At 32.2% G+C, this 16,996-nt stretch overlaps 1 protein-coding gene across 1 annotated transcript in view; it reads right to left on the bottom strand.

The window, feature by feature from the left end:
* Positions 1-239: 239 nt before the first annotated feature.
* Positions 240-16,996, bottom strand: part of Zcwpw2 (zinc finger CW-type and PWWP domain containing 2) — a 125,282-nt gene continuing 108,525 nt past the window's right edge. Inside the window, exons 6-9 of the mRNA XM_026405334.2 lie at positions 11,603-11,661; positions 10,501-10,568; positions 4,150-4,274; positions 240-842 (exon numbers count right to left, since the gene is read on the bottom strand). Of these exons, the coding sequence (XP_026261119.1) occupies positions 681-842; positions 4,150-4,274; positions 10,501-10,568; positions 11,603-11,661 (414 nt within the window). The 3' untranslated portion in view covers positions 240-680. The remainder of the gene's footprint in view (positions 843-4,149; positions 4,275-10,500; positions 10,569-11,602; positions 11,662-16,996) is intronic.

The raw sequence follows: 16,996 nt of genomic DNA, 5'->3' as shown, positions 1-16,996 counted from the left end.
TTTAATAGTGCATTTTTAATTTCTCTTGGTACATTTTCCCATGCTCACCTTCAGAGATACTGATTCAACAGGGAAAGTTCCAGGATTCTGTTGCTTCCAAGTTTTCTAAAGACTGTTAAATAAGCAGTCTGAGAAACCATGATGGAAATAATTGTTTCTAATATAATGAGGCTACTGACATTTTTGTCTTTTAAGAAGTCTCCAACTTTATTACACTACTATATTTTTATTATGTCCTTTTATTTTATACTAGTTTAATTATAATACAAATACAAATTTTATAAATATATTAATTAGCTTTGAATTATTTCTAAGAATTGTAATAGCATGGTCAGCCGTTTTAGTACTTTGCCATACTTGAATAAATGACCTAAATAAGCATTGTAAAGTGTGTATTTATGAAGTAAGTTCCATAAACCATTTTGTAAATAAGGCAAACAAAATATCTACAAATAAGAAAATAAGGCTTTTCTTTAATTTAAAAATTCTAACTCTTAACTTCAATACAATTTGTTTGGCTCTCAAAACTATGGATATTTTCAAAATTTAAAGTACAAAGTTGTTATAAATATTAACTTTCATATATAATGTATACCTATTTTACCAAACATTTTAAAATTTCTGGCTTCAGAAAAATACCAATGTTTTCCCAATTAACTTCTGAAAATATGCGTAACACCCTAAAATTCAGACATCAAGGCATCTATTTCTTTAAACTTATTAGTTATATTCTCAATACATTCTCCAGCTCTTAATTTCATTCCATCAATTACAAGATAGTCCTCTTCATGTTGATTTTGAAATGGGCTGCCTGCAGGAGCTTCAGGGATGCCTTTAGATAACTGTGAAAACAACCATATAAATCATCAGAACTATATCACATTTACTTGATTACTTGAACAAAATATAAAGTAGTGGTAATTCCTCAAGTCACAGCAGTGTATAAAGTTTTCTTTATTGGAGGTCAAATAATGATTCTTATATACAGTATAATGTATAATAAATGTGTTTCCGTAGAAGTAAATTATTATTTAGGTTCTGTCTCTGTTTCTCAACATTATCCATTTTTACTTTTAATTTTATTATTTGGAAAAAAATCATTTTATTTTGTCTAAGTTTTCTATATTAGCTTATTTTAAAATCATTATAGAGAATACAGATTAAAACTGTTTTAGACAAATTTTCTGCCACTATTTTCTCATAAGCTATGTGTACTCTAGTGTGGAAGGGGACTGACTTGTGAAAACAATTTATTTGTGCACATGCACATACACATATGAAGTCCATAACTTCAATGCTCATTGAGGATATAGCCAATTTCTCCTTCAATTCAAAGTTGAAAAAAGCACATGTAGTTCATAAGAGTATTTTAATATTTAAAAATGTACCATTTATTCCAAATTATTATGTAGTAAATGATCTTATTTGTATATGGATTATCCAATTTGTGAATTATTCTAATAGATATATAAAAACCTGCAGTTAATTTCTTCCCATTGCTTACCAAGTCAGGGCATGTCAACCAGTGTTAATATTAGCTAAAGAAAAACATAATTAGGAAGGTGACTCTACTGAGGAAAATAATCTCATAAAGCATTTCAATGACAAATAGAAAAGTGTTTTGATTATCCATGTGTGTATGCTTTTTTCCACATTGTGACTCTCATCTGTTGGTGTAAATGCTTGAGAGTAATCAAATTGAAATCTCAAAGGTGAAATGAATGATGAAAATATCATTAAAGTTACAACTTTGAAAATAGCTCATATAATATCTTCTAAGAGAATCAACAGGCTCAGGACTTTAAAATTATCAGGTGGCTCTTCTTGGCATTTTTAGCTTGAGAGTCTACTTTCTTCTTAAAACCAAAATAAAATCCTGTTTTAAGTGAAATTCCCTTTGGAAGGCATATTAATTCTTTGTAATAACCAAAAAGAAAAAAAATGAAATCCTAGAAGTGATCATTTCTTTAATTTTACACTGGAACCTGTTTCAGTTTTGATATTCAGATTCATTGCTATTCTCCTCATTTAAAAGTGAACAAGGCCCTAAATATTCTGAACCTGGCATGAATGTCAGACTTAGGAAGCTCAGTGTGCACAGTGACTTTAAACTAGTCAGCAGGAGGCACTCACCTGCCTGCCAGCAAATTAAAATAATTAATTTTTATAATTCCTAAATGCCTTTTGAAAGAGTAAAATAATACAAGAATCTAAAACAAAAAGTAAGCTCCTACCTAGTGGTGAATTAAAACTATGTATTTTACCTTAAGAAATAGAATCAGAAGTAATTTTCTGTTCTATCAAGTTACCAGTTATAATGCCAAAATAGAAGCCATTTCTATGACTGTAAAAGCTCCAGGACATCACTATAAAAATTGAACAAGCTGTATTTTTGAAAATACAAGTTGCCTAGAATGGACAAACACACACACACACACACACACAAACCTACACAAAACCATATGGTATTAAAACAAGGCATATAACTGCTAAAAAAGAATAATTTGTATATTAATTATATGTATATAAAATGAATGTCACCAATCTATAGATATTTTTCCACAAAGGGTAAGATCCATCTACAGAAAACAATATTTTTTTTTAATGAAAGGAACCCTTCATTGGAAAAATGGCATTTATAACCTATGCAGATTCAGGCAAAAGTTGCCATTGCTGGTGCTGATTAAGAAAACTTACCATGATTTACAACTCAGTAGGAGTTGATACTAATTTTCTTCTTTTAATACATTTATCTTATTAACAAATTCTATAAATTTTGTAAATTTCTAACTCAGTAAAGGAGGTGCTAAAGATTCATCCTTACACATATTGACAATCTAAATGAAATCATGCAACTGAATAGTCTGCAGAAGTATGTAAATCATTTAGAAATGGTCCTAAATCCAACTTTTTCTGCATCTGAAAACAATAAGATTTCAGAGTAGGTAGTTGCTCAAAGCAAGAATGTGGAAAAATAAAAGTGATGTAAGAAAATTTTAGGGGCTGAGGATGTGGCTCAAGTGGTAGCGTGCTTGCCTGGCATGCGTGCAGTCCGGGTTCGATCCTCAGCACCACATACAAACAAAGATGTTGTGTCTGCCAAAAACTAAAAAATAAATATTAAAAAAATTCTCTCTTTCAAAAAAAGAAAATTTTAGCATTTATTCTCTTTAGAAATTGCTATTACCAATTCTCATCTATAATAGTTAACCTGAGGTATCTGATGTTATGTCAATCACTTTTCCCAGTTTACCTTATTTAATCCCTAAAACAATCCTGAGGCAGATGGCAAACAACTTTGCTAAATTTCAAGTCATTAATGATAAAACCAGGACCAGGAAACAGGCATTATATACCAGAGTGAGGCTCAATATGTTCTCTTAACTGCAGATACACCATATATCTGAAAGAATGAATGAATTTTAAGATACAAAACTCTGTACTGTCATTTTTCTTTCTTACTATTTAGGGTACAACTGTATGCATGGTGGAAGTCTACCATATGGCTTTTTTTTTTTCTCATTGCTACTTTGTATTAATAGCCTGGGTCTTATATCACAAGTCCTCATTTTAGTTGTAGGCATTAAATAAAGTAAGCACATGTGGCCTAAGCCCAACATAAGTGTCCAAAATGTAAGGGGTTATGGAGCATAAACCAAGATATAAAAGGTGAAACTTATTCCAATGAAAGATTCTACCGCCACTGTTACTAATGAGGTTTTTCTGTTATAGAGGTCATCTTGATGCCTGATCTGGACAGGGCAGATTTCCCAGTAAGTTGCTACCCTTTTCTAGTGAGCTGCTGTTATCCTGGCCCCTTCCAATTGAAAAGATCAGAAGCAGGGGAGAGGTCTTTCTGAGTGAACTACAGCTATAGCAAACCTCTTCCATCTTTCTTCATTACAACCACAAAGATCTCAAATTAAAAGAACTTCTCTACTTAAACATAGATATCTTTCCCAAAACTGATAGATGTATTCTGATTTCTCAACAGGCAACTACTTTACAATTCACTTCATGATAACCAAGAGCTCAAATTTCAGATATGAAATAGGCATTTTGTATAATCAAAATGTACAATCAGAAACAATTCTGCCATTTAAAAAACTTGAAGTTGCTATTTAGGCCCGATAATAACTTCAATACTACCTTTGCTCTTGCATTAATTTCTTCTCCACATTCTTCTTCAGACTCATCAGGTATTGCTGTGGGCTCTAGGGCTTGCTGTAGCATTTGCTCCAGCTCTTTTAGTAAAACTTCTGTCTCAGAAACAACTAAAGGAATATCATTAACATATCAAATATGCTGCACCTCTTAATTAATTTGATATAATTGATAATCTTAGCCACCAGGAAAAAAGAAATCTTCTAAATGGTACAAGATTTAAAAAACTAAATATTTCATGTAATTTGTACATATGATTTTGCTTGATCCAAAATTATTATTATTATTATGGATTTGCAAACTTTTATAATTGTTCTTTGAAAAACACAGGCAATATTCTTGCTATGTATATACCACAAAATATCTCTGAAGTATAAAATGCTCACCCGAGTTGTGTTTTTTTTTTTTTTAAATTAGGAAATCAGGGCACCAAACTAAATTACTTTTATTATAGAGAATAAGTAGCAAAATTTTTCTGTAAGAGCCAGAGAACAAACATTTCAAACTTTTTGGTTAGACTGATCTCTATGACAACTACACAACTGTGTTGTAGGACAAACTGTAGACATGCACTAAGGAAATTAGAATGGCTATATTCCAATAAAATTTTATTAACAAAAACAGTTAGCAACTGGTTGCCAATCTATTTAAACTATTATTCAAAATGAGAACCCTGTGTTTAAATAGCTAGGCTGAACATAGATTTGTCTGTTTTTAACCCAAATAGCAACATATCTTAATTTCCTAAATGATTTAATAAATAAAATACTGCATTTACAAGAAGCACTTTTTTCATTATTGTGACATAAAAATTTAAGTAGGCAAAATTCAATTAGATTCTTCATTGACCTTGCTGAGATAAAACAACATCCTCACCAAAGATAAAGAAACCTAGTATAACTCTATATAATCAAGTTCTGATCAACAATATGCATTTGAATTCTTGATTTAAACAATATAATTATTTGTTTTTGATATAGGATCTTATTGAAGCAAAGATCAAAAAAAGTAAGCCATGTGTGGCCTGCTGTCCTACATCACAGACAGATGGAGAATCTGAGAAGCTCTTCCATAGACAATATAATTTGGAGGGAAAGGCCATGAGTATGTGCCCCTTCTTCACTCTGATTATTAAAAGCTGACATATAACATATAACCTCCTCTTATTTTGGTAGGTCACCAAAAATCACACCAGGTACAGCAGCTGAAAGTTCATGGAACATGAAAATGTACCCAGGCAGGACATAATAAACTTTCAAAAGTGCTAAAACAGTTATTAAAAATAGTGTTAAATGAAATTATGGAAAGTTATCAAATTGCAAGTTTCCAAAAAAAGAGAATGAACAGCAAATGTGAGAGGCAGAAGACAAAATAAATGCTCTCAGTTGTCATTATAGTACTGGAAAAACAATTTCAGTTTACACTTTTTGCACTATAGGTTCTGTCTACAAAAGTGATTTTTCGGAGGCCAGACACAGTGGCACATGCCTGTAATCCCAGCGGCTCAGGAGCCTGAGTCAGGAGGATCGTGAGTTCGAAGCCAGTCTCAGCAAAAGTAAGGTGCTAAGCAACTCAGTGAGACCCTGTCTCTAAATAAAATATAAAATAGGGCTGGGGATGTGGCTCAATGGTTTAGTGCCCCTGAGTTCAATCCCCAGTACCCCCCCCCCAAAAAAAAAAAGATTTTTTTTGGTCAATATTTAATTTACTGCTTATCCTAAGCACTTTATATTTATATTCAATCAACAAATATTTACTATGTACCTACTAGGGACCAGGAGCTCCACAGGTTTAGAATTCCTGACCATACTCTCTTCCCAGGTAATCTTTGGTTTTCTCAAGGGAAAGCTCACTTAGGGAAGCTTTCTTAATGTAGAATGATAAACTATTCCACACTATGGAATATATTCTCATATTTAAAAAACAAAACAAACAAAAATTGCAATTAAAATGTTAGTTGTATCCAAATAGATGTGTTACGCAGCTATTGCTAAAGACTAAGAACACAGATAATAGAATGCTCCATTCTAGAACAGTGGAATTAAAATTCAAAATGTATAAGAGTCAGTTGGAGAATATATTAAAGAAAAAGGATACAATTCTATGTCTATTGAATTAGAATTTTCTAGAGAAATATATGTTTTTGTTGAAGCACTTTTAATGAAATCAACCCTCATATTTTGATAGATTTCTTATTAGTAACCTCTTAACAGATAACTACTGTGGCTATCTTATCTTCACACCAATTTCCCAGTACTACTCACAAATGCTGTGTTTTCCTACTTTAGATTCTGAGTCTATGGAAACTGACACTGAAATTTAAAGAACTGTTGAGATGAATTTGAGCTATGCTGTAAAGGAAAAAATGGCAAACAAACATCTTTATATTTCTCACATTAGGCTAAAATACATCAATTTATGATAATTAATGTCATCGCCAAATGGCATTGTAATCTCTCTGTTTTCAAGTGATCTGGAAAAATACACTGCCTTTTGATCAGAGGGTAGACAAATAATAAAGGATTTCATAAATCAACCAGTGTTTATAACATTAACTCGACTGATGTCAAATTCTGTTTCCAGAGGAATGGGAGGCTTGCTTTACTAAACACTTATTCTTACATTGTAAGCTAAAGTTCAAAACTAATTCTCAAAAAATAGCAGTTGCTGTAATCTACAAACTAGGTTATCAAAACTGGTCAATGATACCCTCCAAAAGGTAGAGACAAAATAAATGCCTTTGCTGATTGCATGACCAATCATCTCCTATCAATACTGATTATACTGTAGTTTCACTGACTTGCTTTTATTTGTTGTTGAGAGTAAAGTGGTAACATTATAGCTACTCTATCACTCAAAGAAAGAAGGAGTGGGGGGTTGGGTAGAGAGACCAAAGGAGATATCTCTAATTCTAAAGCTGACATCTGGCTTTTAAAAATCAGTGTGTGTAAAATAAATCCACTCTTGATAAGAAATAAATCACTGTCTCAAAAATCAGTCAGTATTTAAAAAACTTTCAAGGGTATACTTAGGGAGTTTTTTAAAAAAAATCTCTATTTCTTTAATAAATGTTTACAGAAAATATCTTTCCTTATTTATAAACTATGGGTTGAGTTACCCCAAAGTTTGTATTTTAAAAAAATTAATTTGCAGAGTTATTTCATTGTTTAAATTATGTAAGCACCTAATAAAGGAAGCAGGTGAGGAGTAGTATTTTGAAGTAGCCACAAATATTCATACACACACACACACACACACACGAACGAATAAAATACAGACTGAGTTGGGTTTGATTCTCAGTACCACATAAAAATAAAATAAAGATATTGTGTCCACTGAAAACTAAAAAATAAATATAAAAAAATTCTCTCTCTCTCTCTCTCTCTCTCTCTCTCTCTCTCTCTCTCCACACACACACACACACACACACCCCTCTCTCTCTCTTAAAAAAAAAAAAGAAGAGATCACTATACAAACTGAAATAGGAGGCATGGTACAATTTGGGAAAGCAGGATGAGGGGAATAGGGCCAACACCACTTTTGGCTTAGAAGTTAAAAATGTTAAACCAAGAGTTGGTAGGCAAACTGTATCATGAGTAGCAAAATAACCTTTTTCCTTGTCACTCTGTCTAAATCCTGAACTTAGGCCACAAAGCTTTTCATGCTCTTTCTAGTTTATCCTATAAGCCAAACCTTTCCTATATTAGCCATCCTCTTCCAAGATTATTTATATCAAGTGACTAATTAAACAATTAATGTTAATAGGTTATTAGTTGGCTCTTAATAATATATTTACTCAAACGTTCAAAATGAAAATTTGCCAATAGAAAAAATGAAATAACAAACAACAATAAATAAAAAGCTAAAATAAATAAAATCAAATAAGGAAAACATGAAAGGCAATAATGAAAAAAACATGCTCAGACCAACTATAATTGCTGCACCAAAACCTCCATGAATTTAGTTTTAAAATTTCTCATAATCATCAGGTGAGGTGATATACACAATCTCAGCAGCTTAGGAGACTAAGGCAGTCAAATTCAAAGCCAGCCTCAGCATTTTGGCAAGGCCCTAAACAAATTAGCACAATAAAATATAAAATTGTCTCAAAATAAAATATAAAAAGGGCTGGGGATATTGCCCAGTGGTTAAGCACCCTGGGTTCAATCCCTGGTACTACTACTACTACTAATAATAACAACAACAACAATAATTCCTTATAATCTAAGCAACCAAGGAAATAGCTACACACTTTCATTTATTTATTTTACTAAGCTAGGTGTCTTTGGAAAAGTCATATGACCTATTAAGTGCCTTACTTTCCCAATCAATAAAATGGAAGGTAATGTAATATCCACTTTACCTAATATAAATCTTGCATTGATTAAATATACAAAAGTATATGAAATATTTAGAACTGTAAGGAGATACAGTAATTTTTATAGGTGCTGGTCATCATCATTATTATTGCTAGAACCATATCTTCATGATAGATGGTTTTTCTTATTCCTAAAAACTGAAAAAAAAATGAGTTATAGGGAACAATGAAAATGTAATAGGAAATTACATTGATGTTACCATAATTATTCCTGGCAGGAATTGTCCCCAAAATGCAGACATGCTTCACTAATAGTATTTCTTAGATAAATCTATATAGACATGGGCATATAGTTTAAATTATTTAATGATCTCTCAGCTTTTTCTATTAATTTCCAAAAAGCAGATCTTATCTTCATTGGATAAGAGAGCTCTTGCTGCATCTCTTTTTCACAGATGAGGAAACTGATACCTGGAGAGATAAAGTAGCTGTACTTAATTAGCCCTTGTCCTAATCCCTAACTCAGGGCGGTACAGAGAGAAAGAGAAAGAAGGAGAGAGGAAGAAAGACAGGGAGAATGGAGAGAGGGAAAGAGAAACCGCCTGTGGAGCAGAAAGCTCACCCAGGAAGAGCAAATCTGGTGTAGGAAATAAATGGGAAACTTTAACATCTGGTTATATAAGGAAATTGGTTTAAAGAAGTAGGGCAGTGATTCAAGAACAAAGCACATTTTTTTTTCTGTCATTTGATGCAGGACTGACACTATCTTAAACTTCAAAGAAATAAGAGATATCAGGTTTGAATTGAGGGAATCCACAGAAATTGGGTAGGATTTTTTTTTAAAAATGAGGAATTTTAAACTTGAAAAATATTTCACTTTTTTTTCTGGGAGTCAGCTCTTAGAAAGAATACAGTACACCAGATATTCCTGCTCTCTATAGTTCATGATGGGATGAAGAAATAAAACACGGATTAGGTTAGTTGATTTAACAAATAACCACATAGAATATGAGATTCCTGGAGGGGTTTCCCTCTACCTGGATAACTAGTCGGAAATATTCATCCATTATTTCTAGTCAATGGCCTCCTGGCTAGAAATGACTTCTTTAGTATCCTATAGTATCTGAGCTGGAGGGGAGAAGGATGCTGGTTTTGGAGCCCTCAGCCATAGTGCCTAGATCTCCAACTGGGAAATCAGCTCAGAGATAAGCAAACTTTTGCTTTTCTACAGGAATATATGAACTGATCATGTGAGGCAAAGGGAGGAAAGAGCTAAGAAAAGTCATCTCAATTCGTGTGATGACAGTAGCAGGTTAAGTTGGAAAAGAAAAAACAGAATTTTGTGTGATTTAGAAGAGGAACAAAAGGATTTTAAAAATCCTTCTGCCCATGTTATGCTCTTCTAATGAGAAATAAGTGGCTTATTTAGCCAACTGAAATGCAAGGCCATAGGATATTGGGGTAGCTTTAAGGAGAGAGGGCCTATAGCATCTGTAACTCCTCTGGGTTTAATGGGCTTTGAACATGCCTGCCAAAGTTCCATCTTGTAAATAAGCATTTGCCTGCTTCTCAAGACTAATGAAAATGTAGGGAGAATAAATGATACTTTCTCCCCGAATTTCACATTTACCCTACTGTGTTATAATACCAATGACAATTAATTCAGTTGGAAGCCCCAGACACTTACTTTATTTCTTCTCTCCCTTTGGACTATTCTAAGTTTGGAATGGAGAAGTCTGGATTGGAATACAGTTGCTGGTATTTCCTCCCACAATTGTGTTAGTGCTTTATTTTAAAAAATAAATACAGCACAAAGCCAGAAAAAAATTAATTAAAAAAACCCAGAAACCTAGAGACAACTGAGAAGCCCCTGTATATAAATCAATACTGAAAATGACCTATTAATGTTTCTCTCCTATAAATATACAACAGTTCTTTTTTCTTTCAAAGGAAACAACTACATCTTGTAGAATTAGACATATGCAAAAGAACTAAAAGTAGAACAGGACTTCACATACCCATGCTTTCCTTTGATAAGGCATCATCTGAACAAACATTTTCAAAAGAGCATTTTAGAATAGCTTTCCTAGAAAAAGAATTGGACAGATTTAATTTCAAATGTTCAATTGTATACATGTAAATGACCATTCATGAGTATTCATTGATAACTGTAGATTATTAGTATTTATTTAACTAAGGTACTTTTTCTTGGTTGTGTTATATAGTAAGATACAATTATAAAAAGAGAGGACTAATATTGATTTAAGCTGTCATTAGGCACAATACACTGGTGATCTACTTAACAGTATACCCAGTTTTATTCATGTAATTCTCCTTTAAAAATCTATTAAGTATTTGCTCCTCTCATTATATGAAGAAACTGAGCTATCTGACAATAAAGGTAAATGGCTGAACATTATAGAACTAAATTCTGTTAAGACTGCAAATTCATGCTTTTTTCCATTATACTATGTTGATGATTTAAAGCAGAATTTTGTTCAAATCCATTTTCTCTAAACATAAGTTATTATGAAAGTCACTTCACTTCTATATGCCTCAAATTGTTCATATTTTAAATGAAGATAATTATGATACACTTTATAATTTACTTGATGGGATTACTGTGAAGTATTACTGGTATAAGGCAATGAAAGTCCATTTTAAAAATTAGCTGTCTTCTGGAAAGGTAAAAAGAAGAAGAGAAAGACTATTAGTGCCAGTTTTTATTTTTGAGTAGAATTCCTTTTAACAAACACAACACTGATTATATTCTTTAACAAGTATGGCCGATTCAATGATAAATACTAAAATTTGTCATTAGTGGCTTATTAGTTTATTATGAAGCCCTGTTTCTGGTTTGTATTACCAATTTTAAGCTAGGATCCTTTCCATCTAGTTAGTAAAATAATATTAATCTTTAAAGTTCCAATTACAAAACTACATATTTATATGATTATGAAACTTTCTCCATATTTCTAAGATTACTACTAATAATTTTATAAATTCTTTTAGAAAACTTTAAACATAATGTTTCCCTAATAAAATGGAATCGAGAATTATGGGAAATGTCATATAATAATTAAAAAAACATATATACATATTTACATACTACTAGCATACCTTTTTCTTTTTCTAAGTTTGGGCTTTTTCTTTTCAATATTAGTTTTGGAAACTTGCATCTATAAAACAACAACAAAAAAAGAACTGAGTTAGTTCATATGGAACTGGATGTACTCACTATAATAATGGGATCTACATGGTTCAAGTATTTTAGCTGAAGAAAAACTCCAGTCCATATTACTAAACAATTAAAATACATACTATCACATCAAACAAGGTCAGGTCTCTAATTCACTTATGATTTATAGAAGAATTCTAAAATAACCAAAAAGCACTTCTAGAAGAGAAGAATCATTGATTTAATCAGGGAATGATTTTAAAAACTCTTTAAATACACTGAAGAGAGAATAAGTATATGGAAATATATTGAAGAGATTACCAAATCTATAAGAGAAAGAAAGAGAATTTTTGGAAGAGCAGTTAAGAGTATGGCGAAATATTAAAAATGTTAAATGGTGGGGCTGGGGATGTGGCTCAAGTGGTAGCGCGCTCGCCTGGCGTTTGTGCGGCCCGGGTTCGATCCTCAGCACCACATACCAACAAAGATGTTGTGTCCGCCGAGAACTAAAAAATAAATATTAAAAATTCTCTCTCTCTCTCTCTCTCTCTCTCTCTCTCTCTTTAAAAAAATGTTAAATGGAAAATTATAGAAATAAGGATTTTAAAATTTTAAATAAATTTTACTACCTTATTTTGTTATAACTTTTCTATATTACAATTAGATATTGTTCTTATTTTTTCTGTGCCTAATTTATAAATTAAACTTTATCATAAGTGTGCTTGTATAGGAAAAAGCATAGTTATACATAGGATCCTGTATTATATGAAGTTTGAGGTCTTGGGATGTATTCCCTATAGTTAAAGGGAGACTTTAACTTATACTTACTGTATATCCATACAACAGAACATTATTTAGCCATAAAAGTAATGAATTACTAACAATTGGGTATATCTCAAGACCATTACTCTAAATGCAAAGTGAAAAGCCAGACCATAACTTTCCTATGTGCCTACATGAATATACAGTGAATCTCACTATCATGTACATCCATAAGACTAGGATTCTAATTAGAATAAGATATACTCTGTTTGTAAAATATGTCAAAATAGGCTCCACTGTCATGTATATCTAAAAAAAAAATCTAAAGTGTTCAGAAAAGGGAAATCCATAGAGACAGAAAATAGATTAGTGGTTGCTAGGGACTGAGAAGAGGTGGAAAATGGACAGTGATTGCTCCATTCGGAGTGATGAAAAACCATTATAAAATTGGATACTGGTATTGGTTGTACAACTTTAAATATGCTAGAAATCACTATATGATATATTTTAAAGAGTGACATGTATGATATATAAAATATATAATACAATATATAATAATACACAATTTAAAACATTTAATGGCATAGAAACATTGAAAGTAAGGAGCTGAAATAATAAATCTATAATTATTAACAAAAGTATCTAATGTAGCAATAATAATGATAGAAAAAGTAGATATAAAGTAAAAAACAGAATAAAAAAGGTTTACTACTCAATGCTAAAAGAAATAATTCACCCCCAAAATATAATTGTCCTGAGCTGTATATTCCTAAAATCTTTGCTTTAAATATACAAAGCAAAATCAGAATTATAAGTAGAATTTGATGCAACTATACTTTATCTCCCTTAAAATTTTTGTAGAATTTATCTCTTTATAGAAGATATAAAAATCAACAGAGTTCAACAACACAAATAGAATCCTTGATCAAATAAATATATATTGGCTCTGACACTGAATATTAAAGAATACACATTCTTCAAGCCTGACATATTTACAAATTTGACCACTTACTAAGTCACAAAGGAAGTCTTAAAAATATTAAAATAATCTCTGTTTTTACCTCTTTCACTGAATAAAATTCAATAACATAGGAAATCAAATTCCAAAAGATAGCAGACTAAAATTTGTAACAGAGTGATAGGAATAGAAGTCATACTCTCCATAAACCTTTACAGAAGAACAGTATGACCTATGTCATTTGGAAAAAGAGAATTTGTCTCATATTTCCATGATGAATATATGAGATTTACCACCGGATAACAGCCTTTGTTTCTATGCCATGTCTTGTAAGCTGCAGGTACACATAAAGAATTTGTGGGATTAATTTTGGGAGAAAAATAACATGGTGGGGTAAAAATAGACATCAATACAAGGGGGAAAAAGGTGTGTTACTGTCCATTTTTCAGAAGTATTCTCTTGGATTTAGACATTTAATGACATTATGAAATTTATCCTGAACTTCTAAGCCAGAACTTCAAAGCAATTCTCTTTTCAAAATGTTAGCTTCTTTTATTTCTTGTCTATTCACTTCAACCTGTCAGGTGTGAGAAGTTTCATAGCCCATTTTGTCTAGGCCCTTCACTGTTTTACTGATCTTGATTTTGCTGTTTTTGAATCAACCACAAGTATAGAAGCAATTTTTTAAAACTTACTTAATGTTTGGGAGCCAGAAGTACCATTTATAATGTATATTTAAAAGCTTTAACTATAATAAGTGAGGCTTGAATTTAATAACTCTCAAAATATTATTAAACAGCTTAAAATACATTAAACATCATTCAAGGGAGGTTTGTATGAAATACTCTGGGAATTCATCCTATGATGCTAAAGACTAATGAGCTTCTTTTCGTGACCTTTTTACCTCAAAGTAATGTTTCTTCCAGGACTCAGTTCTCAGTTTCTCTCTGTGTCTGTCTGTGTGTCTGTCTCTCTCTCTCTCTCTCTTTCTGTCTCTCTCTCTCTCTCTCTCCATGCATAGTAAAAAAGGATATAGAAATATTGGCAAAATCATTGATCTACATCTCCAAACACAATGTAGAGCTATTATTACCTTGCTGTTATAAGTATCAGCCTAAATTATCTGTAAATTAAGTGTGAAGTAAAAGGGTTACTATAAAAGGAAATAATATTAATGTAACAAAATGAAAATAACTATAGAATTAATAGAAAATCCCATACTAACCAAATAAACTAGTCAAAATTTGCCTCCTACTCCAAGCCTTTGATAAAGTCTGATGTGATTGAGATAAGCACAGATTGTGACATGGAAGGATCCCAATTTGAATTCTAACTCTGGCACTTACTGGCTGTATCACTTTTGGTAATCACTTGGCTTTTTCAAAATCTAGCTAAAGTCTGGTATAAATACTTAAATATCTACTACCTAAAAGACCATTTTGCATTTTAAAGTACTCTGCTAAATTGTGGTAAAACATAACTACCTCAAAATATTTAGGGGAAGATAAAATCAAATAACATGTCAGAAAGTATTCAATTGTACTTATCAATTAATTGTCCCAATCATTATCTATTACTGGACAGGGGTCCAAATTTTATCTGTTTTCTTTATAGCATAAACCTAGGCAACTTGTCATCTTAGGATGATTAGTCTTTGAGTAATATACTAGTTTCTTTAGGCTGCTATAACCAATCATCACAAAGTTGGTAAGGCAACAGAAATTTATTATCTTACAGTTTTACACAATATAAGTTTATCGCTTACAAGTCCACTCTTCATTAAATTAGAGCCTATCTAATCTTGGGTCATTTATCTCAATATCCTCACAGTAATTAGATTCACAAAGACTCTTATTCCAAATGAGGTCACATACTGGGATTCTAGAAGTCTCTTTTGGGGGACACTATTCCACCCACTGTAAGAAGATACAATCTTCACCCATCTTTTCCACTTCTTTTCCCATTGTTGTATAATGATTTCCCTATTTATCTAGCTCAGTTCTATTCAGAGGAAGGACCACAATGTGACTTGATCAGAAACACTTAAGAACAAGTTAGAAGTGCAAATTCTCATGCCTACCAAACAAGAAACAGTAGGGATGGGGCCCAGGAATCTGTACTTAAATATGCTAATTAGTTGACTCTTATGGTCTCAGTCCACAGATGACCAGCTCCATTGCTGTAGAGACCATTGTGGTAGATAAGAGTGGTAAAGAAAAGCAGCTCAGAACATGAATCAGAGAGAGAGAGAGAGAGATAGCCACCAGGAAGCAGAGAAAGCTTCCCTCACCAAGAACAAAATATACACCCAGAATAGGCCCCCCAATGACCCACCTCCTCCAGCCATACCCTACCTGCCTACAGTTCCACTCAGCTAATCGCTATTGGGGGATTAATGCAGTGTTTAGGCCAAAACTCTCAAAACCCAATCATTTCACCTATAAACTTTCTTGCATTGACTCACTCATGAGCTTTTGGAGGACACCTCATATCTAAACCATAACACTAACGTTCATGAGGCAGTGGTCTAGTCTTTCCCAATATCTACACAAATATACTATATACATGTCAGTGATTTTAAAGAAACCAATATAATTATTAATTTTTTCTCTTTCTGGATGTAAAAAATAAGCCATTTACTGAAAAAGAAATATATATAATTAATGATAATTTGAATTGTGGACTGGAATGGCAAATGATAGAATTGCCTTTAATTACAAAAGACAGAAAAATCCTTAAAAATTGTATTTACATCAAATTTATATATTCTGACTTGACACTGCCCATTTCCTTAAGTCACTACTCATCTGAACAATTAAAAAAATTTTTTTAAGTAAAAGGTATAAGTTTGTTAGCTTTGTCAAATCTGAATGTGTAAAATATACCTCCAGCATTCTGTGCTCATAGAAGACATAAATATGTTTTGTAACTTTGACAACTGTCAGTCGATAATCACAAAAGAGCTATGTACTTTGAACTGCCAAAAGTGAATTTGTGTGCTTTGAAAAATGTAGACAAACTCCTTGTTAAAAGTGATCATAGTCAGGCACAGTAGCGCACGCCTGTAATCCCAGTGGTTCCGGAAGCTGAGACAGAAGGATGGGGAGTTCAAAGCCAGTCTGAGCAACAGCAAGGCGCTAAGCAACCCAGTGAGACCCTGTCTCTAAATAAAATACAAAAAAATAGGGCTGGGGATGTAGCTCAGTGGTTGAGTGCCTCTGAGTTCAATCTCTGGTACCAAAACAAAAAGTAATCATATAGAAGTTTTAAAAAGGCTTATTTTCCTTCAGAAAATCTGCTGGAGAAATCTGCTTGGAAAAAGGATAAAAACTAGTTTCATGTAGCATTATACATCATGATAATTACTTAATCTGAGTATCTGGAGAGTACAGATAATACAGTTAAGTCTTCAGGCCTAGACAAAGATTGCTTGCAGAACTTCATTTAAAATAGGGGGAGGATTGAAATGATTTTTTAATTTTACATACTATTTCAACAGAAAGAACACAAATCTAGTGTTTCTGACATAAATGTTAATCATCAATTGCCACATGCTCTTGTCTAGTTGATTCAGGTTCAGTAGTTCCTGTGAGCTCTGGACAGTATCACAGCCCAG

Source organism: Urocitellus parryii, chromosome 3 (genome assembly GCF_045843805.1).
Source record: "Urocitellus parryii isolate mUroPar1 chromosome 3, mUroPar1.hap1, whole genome shotgun sequence".
Lineage (NCBI taxonomy): Eukaryota > Metazoa > Chordata > Mammalia > Rodentia > Sciuridae > Urocitellus > Urocitellus parryii.
Note: the sequence above shows the minus strand (reverse complement) of the source record. Positions and strands in the feature narration are given on the sequence as shown.